Here is a 14,684-nt window from a genome sequence, read left to right on the forward strand (position 1 = left end):
CACCAATCAGAGTCCGAGTTCAGGTCGGGGGGCGAAACCCTTTTCTCCTATTGGTTTAAAAAAGCCAATCGTAACAGTGAGTATGCGGTATGTTTCTGACTTTAACATTACAGTACAACGTTTATACAGTATTTCAGTTTCAGCTGAATGTCATGGAAATGTCGGAAATACACACTTCCATTCTGATTAACGTAATCAAATGTAGTTTTTAATCTGTATTTACTTCTCGGTCACCAAAATGAACAACCAAAAACAAAAGGACTTGAAAATGTGTTTATTTGAGGGGCAGCATTTGGAGATGTAGTGAGGGTTCATCATCACACAGTACACCAACATCAGCCTAGGAAGTGTCAACTGTACACAAGTTAGATTTCTATTTCATAAATCCTGAGCTCTCTGGGAGAACCACAGGTCAATAATTTACAGCTTTGTAGAGCAGAGCAGAAAAAACTTTCTATTGCCTTTCACGTCACGGGTCTGGAGGCATAGGGGATGAAGAGGAGTCACATTTGGATGATATTGCTGTTTGATGGAGGTCACGCCTGCAGTTGTATTCTTTCTCAGCCTTCATAAAAATAACACTTTCTCAGCTTTGTCTTTGAATGCACAAAATACAAAAAAAAAAAAAAACACACACTGGTGACATTCACCATTGTATTGCATCAATTCAACTAATAGTGCAGTGTTCCACACTTCACTTTCTAAAAGATTGGAATCGCTGCAAGGAAAAGCTGCAAGAACACATTAACACTGAATCCAGCCTGATGGTGGGATACACTCCATTATTTATACTCCTAGTTTACTCATACTCCTAAGTTAGTCTGTGCATTGCTCACAAACGATGCACAAACTTCCCAAAAGATTAAAAAAAGGTAATAGTGATGTTGATTGCTTGTGATTAAAAAGATACTTAGACTCATTTGTGTTAAACCTCAAAGCTAATATAAATATTAGACGTGTAAAAAAACAAACAAAAACAAAACACAATCTTGTATTTTCAAACTAATTTTCCCATATACATTAATATGAAATTCTTTGACATTCCTTTCCAGTGTGGTGTATTTAAAAACAAAAAAAGGTTGCCAGTCATAGCAGTCCTCCATGTTGACTGGAGCACCACCTAGGTGGCGCTCTTGTAGTGTTTGATAGCATCAGAGCACAGCAGGAGTCCAGTAAATATGACTAACATCAATGTAGTGTTTGGAGGAGGGTGGGTTTGTCAAGAGAACCTTGGACAGAGGCACTGACCCCCTAACCCCAACCCCACCTACCCGGAATGTCCCAGAAACTGGCTACTTGGTTTTGCTTTGTTTCTCAAATACAATTCAGAGTCTTCCCACCTGCGTCTCCATCCGTCAGCAGGTAACAGAGCTGGTGGGGCGGGTGGGGGAGGCGCCACCTCCCTCTTCACTGCTCCTCCAGCCAGGATGGCTTGTCTGCCCCCGGGGGCTTCAGCTTGATGTTGAACTGCTGGAGCGTCTGTGCCAGCTGCTGCTGGTTACCGGCAAAGTAGGCGGAGATGGCGTTGTGGAAGAGCAGAAGCTGCTTGTGCATCACCTTCACCTGACCAGAGACACGATGTGAGAGACAGGTAAACATGACTCAGTGTGCTCAGACGTGACAACCTTGAAGACCTTTTGTGAGTACTTTATTTGTATTTATCTTTTTAAATTTTATCATTATTAGTATACTGCTCAAAAAAATTAAAGGAACACTTCGAAAACACATCAGATCTTAACTGGGGGGAAAATGATCTTGAATATCTTTCCTGATAATAAGTGGGTGATGTATTAGTAACAAAATGATGCCACATCATTTGATAGAAATGAAAATGATCACCCTATAGAGGGGGGAAATCAAAGACACCCCAAAAATGAAAGTGAAAAAATGATGCAGCACACTGGTCCATTTAGCTAAAATGTCATTGTAGCAACTCAAAATGATTCTCAGTAGTTTGTGTGGCCCCCACGTGCTTGTACGCATGCCTGACAACGTTGGGGCATGCTCCTACTGAGACTACGGATGGTGTCCTGGGGGATCTCCTCCCATATCTGGACCAGGGCATCAATGAGCTCCTGGGCAGTCTGAGGAGCAACCTGGCGGCGCCAGATTGACCTAAACATAATGTCCCAGAGGTGTTCTATTGTGTTTAGGTCAGGTGAACGTGGGGGCCAGTCAATGGTATCAATTCCTTCATCCTCCAGGAACTACCTGCATACACTAGCCACATGAGGTCGGGCATTGTCGTGGAACAGGAGGAACCCAGGTCCCACTGCACCAGCGTAGGTTCTGACAATGGGTCCAAGGATTTCATCCCGATACCTAATAGCAGTCAGGGTGCCGTTATCTAACCTGTAGAGGTCTGTGCGTCCTTCCAGGCATATGTCTCCCCAGACCATCACTGAGCCACCACCAAACCGGTCATGCTGAATGATGTTGCAGGCAGCATAACGTTCTCCACGGCATCTCCAGACCCTTTCACGTTTGTCGCATGTGCTCAGGTTGAACTTGCTCTCATCAGTGAAGAGCACATGGCACCAGTGGTCTAGTTGCCAATTCTGGTGGTCTATGGCAAATGCCAATTGAGCTCTACGGTGCTGGGCAGTGAGCACAGGGCCCACTACAGGACGTCGGGCCCTCAGGCCACCCTCATGGAGCCTGTTTCTGATTGTTTGGTCAGAAACATTCACACCAGTGGCCTGCTGGAGGTCATTTTGTAGGGCTCTGGCAGCGTTCAACCTGTTCCTCCTTGCACAAAGGAGCAGATACCGATCCTGCTGAGGGTTGAAGGGCCTTCTACGGCCCTGTCCAGCTCTCCTGGAATAACTACCTGTCTCCTGGAATCTCCTCCATGCGTCCAGGTACCGCAGTGATGCCCTGGTCCAGATCTGGGAGGAGATCCCCCAGGACACCATCCGTAGTCTCATTAGGAGCATGCCCCGACGTTGTCAGGCATGCGTACAAGCACGTGGGGGCCACACAAACTACTGAGAATCATTTTGAGTTGCTACAATGACATTTTAGCCAAATGGACCAGTCTGCTGCATCATTTTTTCCACTTTCATTTTTGGCGTGTCTTTGATTTCCCCCCTCTATAGGGTGATCATTTTCATTTCTATCAAATTATGTGGCATCATTTTGTTACTAATACATCACCCACTTATTATAAGGACAGATATTCAAGATCATTTTTCCCCCAGTTTAAATCTGATGTGTTTTCGAAGTGTTCCTTTAATTTTTTTGAGCAGTGTATAAACATTTCAGCTTTTCCTCATTACATGATGTCTTTGTCTCTACTTTTCCTGATTTAGTTGGTTTTTCCCCCCAACTAGCCAATACTTGGGTCCACTGAGATCACTGATATATTGATAATGACTACTATGTTGTCTTCCTACGGCTGTACCAATAAAGTTCATCCAGAATTGAAGGAAGACGATGATGATGGACCCACCTTGTTCTCTTCCAGGAACTTCAGTTTGATGGTGACATCTGAGCGGAGTCGTTCGTACCTATCCTTCTGGACTTGGTACTGCTCCTGCGCCGCGTCTATGCGGGCCACAGCCGCTGCGTCCCTGGGACCCAAACTCAGCTCCTCCAGGTCCGACCGATAGGCGTCGTACTCCAACCTGTTTGCGGGACAGCAGCCATGTTGTTACAGGTCAGTTTCGGAGCTGGAAAAAGGCAGTGAATGTATGCAATAGAGATGCTCCGATCACGGTTTTATGCTGCCGATTCCGATCATCCATGAGTGAGATGAGCCGATGCAGATACCGATCACATGGATTAACTGTTCTATTGGCCAGGGCCACCATTAGACAATTCCAAGGGCCCCTGGCAAACAGTAGGGCCGTGTGATATATCAACATTTTTAATATATCAATATTTACTTTAATCACTATATCAAATACAATACTATATTCATATCAATATACACTGGATTTAAGCTGAATCTCCCTCATCTCTGTGCACTGTGTGTGAGCTCCTGGTCCGCCTGCTTCAGTGCATGCAAGTGGAGGGAGGAGTGGTGGAGCAGGAACCCGGCTGCTCAGTCGAACAGACAGCATCTGTGTTGGAAAAATTACTCAGAAAGTGGCTCTAATAATTTGGAGGTACTTCGAATTTAGAGCATATAAAATAATATTTTTCACCACCTTAAAACTTGTCACAAACTCCAATACGAGGAATGTGTGAAGTTGCGCGCTGGCTGCACGACTCCTGCCACAACAAAAAGCTAAGATATGGTCCCCGTTGCAACAGTGGGAAAAACTGATTTAAAAACAATGGAGTCGCGATGTCCAGCGAGCATTGCAGTCAGTTGTTTAGCACGACAAGCTCTACCACGAACGTTCAGTATAAGGAAGTCAGACAGTCACTTCGTCTGATGCAGTTGACAGGTTGGTGTTCCTGGCACAAAATAAGGGCTTGCTTGTGTCTTCTAAAAATGTTTACTGTTCAATTTAAAGTATTTTTGAGTTGCTGACATTTTAAAATTTCCTCTTAAACTGGGCACTCCTTCATACTTTGTCCTTTTGTTATTAGCTGGGGATTTGAGCATAGCTAAAGGTTTGCTATAAAAAAAATAGATTATATTTGACTTTTTCTGGATTTATAACTGTGACCCATATGAAACCCATGTTTACTAAGCCAATATTTGTGATTTAAATGCATTCTGCAAAACCGCCAGTAGGTGGCACATCTCTAGTATAACAGTTCAGATTGATAGACATTTCCATCCATCTGTTTTCTAATGAGGGTCGCGGGGGTATGCTGTAGCCTATCCCAGCTGACTTCAGGCGAGAGGCCTGGACCCTGGACTGGTGGCCAGCCAATCTGAGAAAAATTTTTCTTCTGGTTTGGAGAGTTTTTTGTTATTTTTTGAGCGATGTTCTTAAACTTTTGATCAGCAGATAAACAATGGAGTGTATATATATATATATAGAGATATAGAGATAGATAGATAGATAGATAGATAGATAGATAGATAGATAGATAGATAGATAGATAGATAGATAGATAGATAGATAGATAGATAGATAGATAGATAGATAGATAGATAGATAGATAGATAGATAGATATATTATTATATTATATATAATAATATATATATATTTTTTCCCAACCTAAATATATCAGGATATGAGTTTTGGTCCATATCGCCCAGCCCTAGCAAGTAGGTAATGTTCATTAAACAACACACAAATAGTGTTTGGAGGACAAGACAACAATAGACACTTGAAAAAGTTAATACGTACCCAATGGACGTCATATCCACTTCCACGCAAGACAAAAACAAACTCCAAACTAACCGCATTGCTTATTTGTTTTAAAACCAAAATGTGACCGTGGTAAAAAAGTCATAATTGAGTCCAAAGATGAGAAGCTAGGCAGATAATTCTAGCTAGCTAGCTAGTTAGCTGCAGACAGCTAGGCAAAGTGTGTAAAGAAAGATGCAAGAGAAGTAGAACATCCATAGATTTGACAGGGGAGTGATCAAACACCCTGGCATGGATTGGCGTAGCCTCTGTCAAGCTGTCAAACTGAAACCATTGGAGGTCTTACAGACTAGTGTTGATTCAAAGTGAGTTCCTTGACGGCTCAATACAAGTGTTGTCAACACTACGTGACACTCCACACACGCACATTCATGTCACAGTTGTGACATGAATTGCCATGCTGCCGCCACACGGCAATCGTTTTTTGTGATTGCCTTTGAAAGGCATTTATCAAGCATATGGCGATCGTGTTTTTTACGGAAATCGGCCAATACTAATCGATGGCCCATCTATCGGAGCATCCCTAGTATGCAAGTGCTTACCTGGAGTTTTCATACATCTTGATGGTCATGAGGGTGTCTTCCATGGTCTTGTTGACCAGCGTGTTGATGCTGGATACAAAGAAGTTGATGGCGCCCAGCAGAGTCTCGCCGTTCTTGCAAAGAAGCTTCTGGGTCTCTGCGTTGTAGCCAAACTCGTCCTGTAAACAAGACCGGGGAGATGTTGCAGTTGCAGCAGCAGCAGCAGCACGGAGGTTTTTTTTTCTCATCCTCACCCGCAGCTCAGGAGACTTCTGGCTGAGGTCGGCGAAGGTGTCTCCCAGCGAGTGCTGCGTCTGCACCATGTTGTAGAAGTGGTTGGTCAGCGCTCGGGCCAGTCGCAGCACATTCTCGTATTTGCACTTGGTGTCTCTCAGCAGTTCGATCTGGGCTTCCAGCTCCAGGTCCACGGTCCGGGATCCGCGGCCAAAACGCTCTGAGATCATTTGCTTGGTGCACTATGACGAGAAAGAAAACTGGTTTGTTGTCTTTGTCCACCAATCAGCACACTGTATTGCATCTAGCTCCAACCTTTTGGCACACCAAACAAGATTAAAAGCGGCAGCCTTCACAGCTTTTACATGACTATTAATTCATTCAATCCCAGCCATTTTTCAAAAAACAACCCTTCAGTACCAGCCATTTTAGGCAATTTTGGCTGATTTTTAAGGCACACAGAATATTGAGTTCTATGGATATATAAACATAGAACCTATGAAAAGAAAGATTAGACTCTCGCCTTTCTCAAAAAGTTTATTTCTACCTTTTTCCATTCTTTAGTAATCAGCAGTAGAACATAGGTAACTTTCAGGAAAATATCACTTCCCAACAAGAAAAGGGAAAAAAACAGCTTTTTGTGAAAAGATATATTTCAAGCATAACCTTGTGACACCTCAAATATGTAAACAACTGTACCACAACACAAAAAAAAGTAGTTTTACATCAAAATAACTATTTACAAATCTAACACCATGAACTATTTAGGATTTTCATAATTGGTACTAAACTGTGTGTGTGTGTGTGTGTGTGTGTGTGTATGCATTATAATTTCCCTACAATGCATAACCTTCTGCACACTACACTCCTCCATGTGCTTCCACTTCCTCCTTGCTGGCTAGAGGGTTTTACATACAATAGATCTATGCCAAGCTCTCAAATGTACTTCTGCCACCTTGTGGCCGTTTTTATGGATTAAAACTGCAGTGACAGTGACTTGTGCAGTTGTGTCATCACCTCTTTTTGCCTCTCGCGCAAAAAAACTATGAATACGTCTTTGGGATCGGGCGTCCGGGTTTATACAAACTTATAAATATGTCTTTGGTATTGAATGATTTAAGTACCTTGTAGGTGCTCAGACCCCACTTCTTGACATTTTCCAGCTTCTCCACCGCCACACCTCGGCTGGTGTCCTCTGCCGCCATGGAGGAGCTGCTGCTGCTGTGATGCATGCTGGGACCTGAGAGAACGCAGAGAGAAGGAAGATGAACAGGCCAAAGCAGACTAATGTTGTGAGGAAGTAAGAACCCGCCAACAAGCATTAGACACCAGGCTGTGGCACCAAGCAGAGGAGCAGCCACAGCGTGAAAGAATCTGAAGCCAGGATCTAGCCTTGTTTGGAAAAGGATGCAGTCCTGGCTTAAACAGCTAGAAACCACTTAACATGGATCTTTAGAGAAGTAACTCCACTATAAGAAATACAGATGTTGTAGAAAAGGATTAAGTTCCTCTCTCCCGGAAACTTGTTCCCTGCAGCCGGACTAGTTTTAAGAGCCTCTTTCCAAAAAGTCACAACCACTGCACTATACAATAAATATTCTGGTTCAATAAATATCTCATGCAGAAAAACACGAACTAAAGCAGACGTTTTAGAAACAGGCTCTTCATGGGCGCTTAAGAAAAGAAGTAGCCACCTATTCCTGTAACGGGGATCCGTTTGTGAAAGTCAGCGTTGTAGCGCACAGCAGGTCCTGAGAGACAAAGGCAGATGCAAAAATTTTATTAGCATCCACACAATCTAGATAGCTCACTGTTAATTCACTATGAATGTGAGCGCTCATTAGCAGGAGGGTGACATGTATCTGCTCTGGTGAGCTGCCTGCTCAATGAGAGATGGGTATTTGACAAAATTTCTTGAATGAAATAATTGGACTATGGACTAATTGCTCATTTTAATATGGAATCAGAGCTAAAACATGCATTCTAATAGACGTGAAGCGCAAGAACAAAAAGGTCTTGATGAAATATCACACAAAACAAACTTGCTAACTTTACCAGCCCGGGGAACCTCACGCTGTATTTTTTAGTACAAAAATGGTTCCACGCCAAACATTTGTTTCCTGTTTACTTTATGGCCAGCCCGTTTAGGGAGCAAACTAGTCAGCCCTCTGTGTTGCAGTCATATAGGCTGTCAACATCTTAGTTTGACGTCAACAGATTTTGATGGTTCACACACAACCCTGCCCATTTAAGCCTTGTACAGGGCAACCAGTCTAGGCAAAAAACTAGTCGGGCCTCTGTATTGTAGGCATATATGCTTTGGATATGTTTTTTTTGTTACGCTTTTAGTTTGATTTTACTGGTTTTCACACTCAACCTTGCCTGTTTACTTTATGATTCTAAATATGAGGTGGCCCGTTTAGGCAACAAACTAGTCAGGCCTTTGTGTTGCATCCATATATGCTTTGGACATATTTATTTTTAAGAAATTTGGCAATTTTTTTGTTTGATTTTATGGTTTCACACTCAACTTTGCCTGTGTACTTCATGGTTTTAAATATAGGGCAGCCTATTTAGGCTGCAAACTGCCTGCATGCTCTGCTGCCAAGAGGTGAAAGCCATTTTTCCTTTATCGCTTCACTGTACATCATAACATCATTGATAAGACTGCGAGATAAAATTCCACGATTGTCAACATTCTTCAAAGATTTATAATGGCCGACACCAGAACCGAGAGAAGAGGATCACACAGGATTCAAGTGGCAGACAGAGGTTAGTACCTTTGATGGAGCCAGTGGGGATGATTCCCTCCGCCGTGCCTCCGTAACCCCCAGACACAATGCTGGTCTCGTTGAGGTTTGGACCCGACACCATCACCTGCTGCAGGTCCTGCAGAGGCCACAAGATGTGAGCACAGGTTGGGCAGTGGGGGTGGGAGGTGTGAGAAAGGAGTAGGACTTCTACACAGAGACAGTTACTCACAAGGGGGCGGTGTTAGGAAGGTTAGAGGTTAAAAATGAAAGCAGACGCCATCGTTTCTAACAAGTGACCCCAGAACATCTCCTTAAACCTTTTCAGCTCTCCCTCTCTTCAGCTGATGGGGAGGTGGAGGTCATGTGACCACACAAACTTTGATGCTAACGTAACAGGAAGCGTGACAGATGTAGAGTCTGCTGGGATGTGTCCTGAACACATGATAAGGGAAGTGTAGAGGAAAGCTCCAGGGTGGAGGAGGCGTCTGATAGCATCTGCGAGACATTACAGTGCTTTGTACAGATGGACTCCACAGCAACACACAACCTTCGCATTCCACTTGTAAATTGCAATTTGCAAGTTTTATCATTTCTAAAACTCAACATGAGTACCGGTGAGTTGACAATTACTGCACTTTGTCCGGCTCAAATGAAGGATTAATTACATCACAGATTCTAAAGGTCAACATGTTACGGTTTGTGTTGCTAAATGTCTCCTCTACGTAGACATATATGACTTGTTAGTAGAAGCACACTTACCACAGTGAATTGCAACAAAGGTGATTGGTGACATGGACCCAATGAAAGTATGCAAAGAAAGCACACACCAACATTAACAAACACACACAAAAGGCACAAATGTCCGCTCACCCTGGCGCCTCTGCAGCTTCCTACCTTCTCATCTAAACGCCGCTGCAGCTTAACAGCCTGCACATAGACCTCCAACAAAAACAACAAAGACAAACAGGAAGGGGGAAAAAAGGGAAAACAAAATATGACAGAAATCAGGAGACGAGGTCGAAAGATGTCAAAGAAAATCAAAATCATGAGTGACCTGCAGATGGTGAGCAGTGATGACTGACATTCATCATTTAGCGTGTTTACACTGACAATACAGTACATGCTATTGGAGCAGTGAATATGCTACTCAACTCTACCCTGCTGTACTTTCCTGTACTGTACGGCAGCTAACAGTGGCATATGTGCAGCAACGTTGAAACTCCAAACACAAAAATGATCCAAAAACAAAAACACACAACAGCATAAAACAGATGCGCAGGGAAATCCTGCAAATGCCAAAACACACACAAACCCCCCAAAACACTTTATGAGAGAAATACTGCAAGTTACAGTAACTGACGTTAGTCAGGACACCAGGGTTGCCAGACCTGAGGGAATCAGTCTTTAAAGACATGCGCAGGATGCCCACAAGAAAGTTAGCGGGAGTGAAAAGGTCAATTTCTTTTCTTTTTTTGACTTGGCTGCAAAAATGGGTTGCTCTATAATATTGTAAAATATTCCATCTGAAAAGACAGCTATCCCTCAGGTCCGATGCCACCGGTAGCTTGGCTCACTTCCTTTTCTGTGAACTTGCAGCATTTCTCTTCAGCAGTTGTTTTGGGGGTTTGTGTGTGTTTTTGGCATTTGCATCATTTTTCATTTGTATTCATTTTTGATCATTCAGCGTTTGTGTGATTGCAGCCTTTATTCCCATGGCATGTGGTTTATGTTTGTGTGTTTTTGTTTTGCCCCTGTCAGCCACCGTAGTATTTGTACAGTTTGGTGGAACAAACAAGCAAAAGAAGCAGACAGCCTATCAGCCTCCATGATGGAGAGCAGACTTTGTGAGCACAAAGCACGGCCACTTTCCTCCCAATTGCAGCATTGCTATGGCAACTGGTCTGCTCAGTAAACACAGTTCACACTTGAACACGCATACACACACACGCATGGAGCTTAGCAAACAACTGCCAGTGTTTTTTCTACAGGATCTTCAGTGCGTTTGTTCAAGGAGTGACCTTCTACACCTGAAGCACCTTATCTAATCTAGCCACCTCACCTGTACAGCCTCACTAACCTCTTTCACGCAGATACCCCTTTTCCACTGTGGCCGTTTCAAAGCTGTTTTTTTGGGGGGAGGGCCGCCTTATGTTTGCTGGACAACGCCAGATTTTTACCATCCAACTGCATAAATATCAGAAAATATATCCCACTGTCTGGTGTAGGGTGAGCAGCTGTGCAACTGTAGGAGTGTGCTTCCACCGCATATTCACTAGAAATAAAACCCTAAGTCAACTTACGACAACTCGCAGAAACTTTTCATTCTACATTTATTACTTTCACCTGCACACTCATTACATATCAATATTGTTTTTTTGTGGTTATTTCTAGCATACTATAGTATACTGTACTGTAATGGAGGGGTGCCACAAGATCTCTCTTTCAGAAAAAAATGTCTCAGGGACATGTCTGTGTGCATGTGTGTCTGTTTTCCTCGTCTCCCGCCTGCAATCGGGCACAAAGGGATTTCACTCTGTGCATTGGTTTCAATACATTAGCGCATTTGTTACAGCATGAAAGGAGTGAGCCTTTTTGTCAGTTATACAGTGGGTGGAGGCGGGGCTGCTTGCATACACACAGAGTGCAGAAGAGTGTAGCCTCATGGGGCGCAATAAAAGGTAATGTAGAAATTATTAAATGTGTAGATTGCAATTTATTGTCATATTTTTTTATATTTTTCATTGTACTTTCCTTTAAAGTATTGTTAAAATCTCGTCTCAGCTACCCAATCTTGTGTATCATCTCGTCTTGCAACACCCCTACTGTAATGTACTGTAATGGTCAGTGTTTCACATACATTCATTTATTTGTGGTGGCCTGCTTTCCATGTTTTATTACTCAACTTTTTCTGTCTCCCACAACATTATTCTTCTCTCCTTCAGCATCCATTTCAATTAGTCGTCCTTCGCCACTTTGTGATTTGAATTTCACGGCTTTACTCTCACGGTTTTTCAAAAATATATTAATAAAGCACACTGTTTACTCATTGCACATCAAAACCTCATTGATAAGGACTGCGAGATAAAATTCCACATGATTGATTTATCATGGCCGACACCAGCACCTAGAAAAGAGGACCACACAGGGGACTATTATTCTAAGCCAATTGTATGTATTTTTTGCCTAAATTAAGCAAATTTCAAGCATAAAAATGGCTAAATGAACTCAAATACAAACATATGGCATTAAAAGACACATAAATGTTGACGATATGTAGGATAGGACAACGGTCACTAGGTGTCACTAATTCTACTGTAATGTTCGCACAGAAAACATCTCATTCACTTTATGTCAGTAATAATTTATAAATACGTGACAACACAGTCAGATGTACAGCATACATGTACTACTGTCAAAAAAGCCCACAATTTTTACATGTTCATGTTCTTTATGCTTCACTGATAATGTTTATTCCTCAAGCTTTGAGATTTCGCACTTTGTTCGGCGGTCCTTGAACGCACCATAGCTGTGTCCTCTGTGAGACGCAAAAGTTTATTTTAGCTCCCGAAGCACCATCTTTGACAGTCAATCTGGCCTTGTCAAGTTGTAGCAGGGTGAAATATTCATTAGTGGCGAGTACCTCGGAGAACGTCAAACGCAAGCTAGCAGGAGGGTATGGAAGGCAGGGAGTGAGACGTGTGTCAAAAATACATTTTCATGCCGCATCAGTTTCTCATGGATTTTGCCATTGCTGGTGGTTCCACAAGGTAACCCCAGCGAAAAGCGCGGAGGGGATCTACTGTACAGACACAAGTGTACTCTGTTGTTAAATGAAATAAGCCCATCTCTAGACTATACTGGTGGCACAGGTTGATGGAATTATGGAACATAAAAGTTTCCATGCGAGTCCTGAGCTGAACTTTGCATCTTCCCACGGAGGGCTTACACAGCCATGGAGACGCTTATGTCGTGACAAATGAGAGGGTAAAAAAAAAAAACTATACTGCCATTGTACAACCGCCCGCACGCGACCGCCCATCACACACTGATGAGCGACAAAAGCAGCTCCACAATGTGGGCTTGATTCTTGTCATGCGGCCGTCTGTGCTGTCGTTAGAGCCACCCTTGAATGAATTAATATGCACATTCAGGATGGAAAAGGTGCGTCCGTGTCTATCATGCCCCACCTGTTCTAGGCCGTCATCTTCAGATAGTGTTCTTGTGTCGCCATTGCTGTTGATGGGGATCTCCATGGTGGCGGCTTTGCTCATGATGCCGTCCGCCATGACGCCCTGGGGGACAATATACGCCGCGTCATTAGCAAAACGCTGTGTTACCGGAAAACAGCACAGTTGTGAATGCATCATGATATCATGTCATGCCAGTTTTGAACCATAAACAGATGTAAAATTGTTGTTTTTGCCTGTTTGTTTACACACCAATTGTATTTTGCAGGTCTAAAAGGCATAGGTTTGTTGTTTAACAGCCTGATTAGGTCACGGCATAGTCAGTTAGCCAGCTAGAGGCTTTTCAAGAGTTAAACATACACCTGGACCAATTACCATGCAGACACAGACACAACCAGTCAAAGACAGGAAGAGTGACATTGTAGTTTGGCAGCAAAATATGATCTTGTGCACCATATTAGACAAGTGATATCAACTTATTGTCAACAAAAAAGCTCTCCACATAATTATGCTTTTCTAGGTTTTAAAGCATAAACACATCCATCAAAGACGAAAACACACATTAGTAATACCTCACCAAAGTCTTTTGTAATCCACACGAGACAAATAAAGAAAATATGAGAAATAGGAATACAACTGAAATAGCGGGATGTTTACAAAAAGTGTTCCATGTTTAGGTGCCATATGGGAGCAGGCTGGCAAGTGCAGTCGCTTAGGTGCGCAGGAGCTCACGTACCTTTCCGCCTCCTCTACTACTATAAAGCTGTGTACAATACACCTGACCGACCATTTCACTTAAACGTTGCGTTTTAATGCTTTTATTTGAGGGGGAAAGGCCTGATTCCGGTTAAAGCGTACGTAGGATGCAGCTTCAAATATCAAACATCTTATACCGACTTGGTAAAACGCTATTTAAATGTGCCTTAAGTACATAAAAGTGGAGACAATTAATGACACATTAATGTCACTTACCGGGGTGTCTTGTCCAGTGGTGGGAAAGAAGCTGCTCTGTAAGCTAGCGATTCAAGCTAACAACCGCCAACGGACAAGCTAACAACTGCTAGCATCGCACAGTAACGCTGACGTGTCTTTGGGGGAAAAAACCCTCGGCAAAAGCAAACAAAGATATCCTTCCAAGTTTAGGATATTTTATGACATATCCCAACGAAGTCTTGTCTGTACGGTGGTCTCCCGAGGCTGCGTAAATAGGCTGTTATCTCCTGTTAACCAATGCAGGAACTGACGCCAACCAAAGAGCGTTTATTCTTGTGAGGAGGAGCCACTAGGTACAAAGCCTGACGACACAGCATGCCGATTGTGTTCGTCAGGCAGTACCAGTATTTCAAAGCATCTTTATACGTGGTCACTTATATCGGCACCCCTTTCAAGATGTATCGTATCTACAAAGACACTCAAGAGATAGCTCTTCCTATTTTCGCTCTTTTGTAACCATCTTTGACGGCATGGAGCAGGTATGTGTTAAAATCACTGATCTGTACTAGTAAGTCTGGATACACCATACGTCGCACGCGCCGGTGCAAGCCGCTGAAGCCACAGAGAGACCAGCTTACCACTCACATCTCGTACGTAGCAGACTACATTCGCACGGCGTACTGTACATAGTGTACAAAGCAGATGAAGAGGCTCGCAGAACATCTATATTTTAAATTAAAAAGCGGGGAGATTCTCTCATTCCTTCAAGTAACGCAACCTTC

At 43.1% G+C, this 14,684-nt stretch overlaps 1 protein-coding gene across 19 annotated transcripts; it reads right to left on the minus strand.

Annotated features, from left to right (window-relative positions):
* Positions 1 to 772: 772 nt before the first annotated feature.
* arfip2b (ADP-ribosylation factor interacting protein 2b) lies at positions 773 to 14,269 on the minus strand. 19 transcript variants are annotated; one of them, XM_054755642.1, is made up of 10 exons: positions 13,942 to 14,269; positions 12,970 to 13,074; positions 9,653 to 9,709; positions 8,810 to 8,918; positions 7,724 to 7,780; positions 7,154 to 7,269; positions 6,050 to 6,271; positions 5,817 to 5,974; positions 3,452 to 3,626; positions 773 to 1,563 (listed from the first exon to the last, which is right to left on the minus strand). In XM_054755642.1, exons 2-10 carry the CDS (start codon positions 13,066 to 13,068, stop codon positions 1,408 to 1,410), a joined length of 1,149 nt encoding a protein of 382 aa, XP_054611617.1. In that variant the 5' UTR covers positions 13,069 to 13,074; positions 13,942 to 14,269; the 3' UTR covers positions 773 to 1,407. The 19 variants fall into 19 exon arrangements, with proteins under 19 accessions (XP_054611617.1, XP_054611620.1, XP_054611619.1 ...); XM_054755645.1 differs by having other exon boundaries at positions 9,677 to 9,709; positions 13,942 to 14,268; XM_054755644.1 differs by having other exon boundaries at positions 8,810 to 8,909; positions 9,677 to 9,721; positions 13,942 to 14,268.
* Between the last annotated feature and the right edge of the window lie 415 nt (positions 14,270 to 14,684).

Source organism: Dunckerocampus dactyliophorus, chromosome 16, assembly GCF_027744805.1.
Source record: "Dunckerocampus dactyliophorus isolate RoL2022-P2 chromosome 16, RoL_Ddac_1.1, whole genome shotgun sequence".
Classification (NCBI taxonomy): Eukaryota; Metazoa; Chordata; class Actinopteri; order Syngnathiformes; family Syngnathidae; genus Dunckerocampus; species Dunckerocampus dactyliophorus.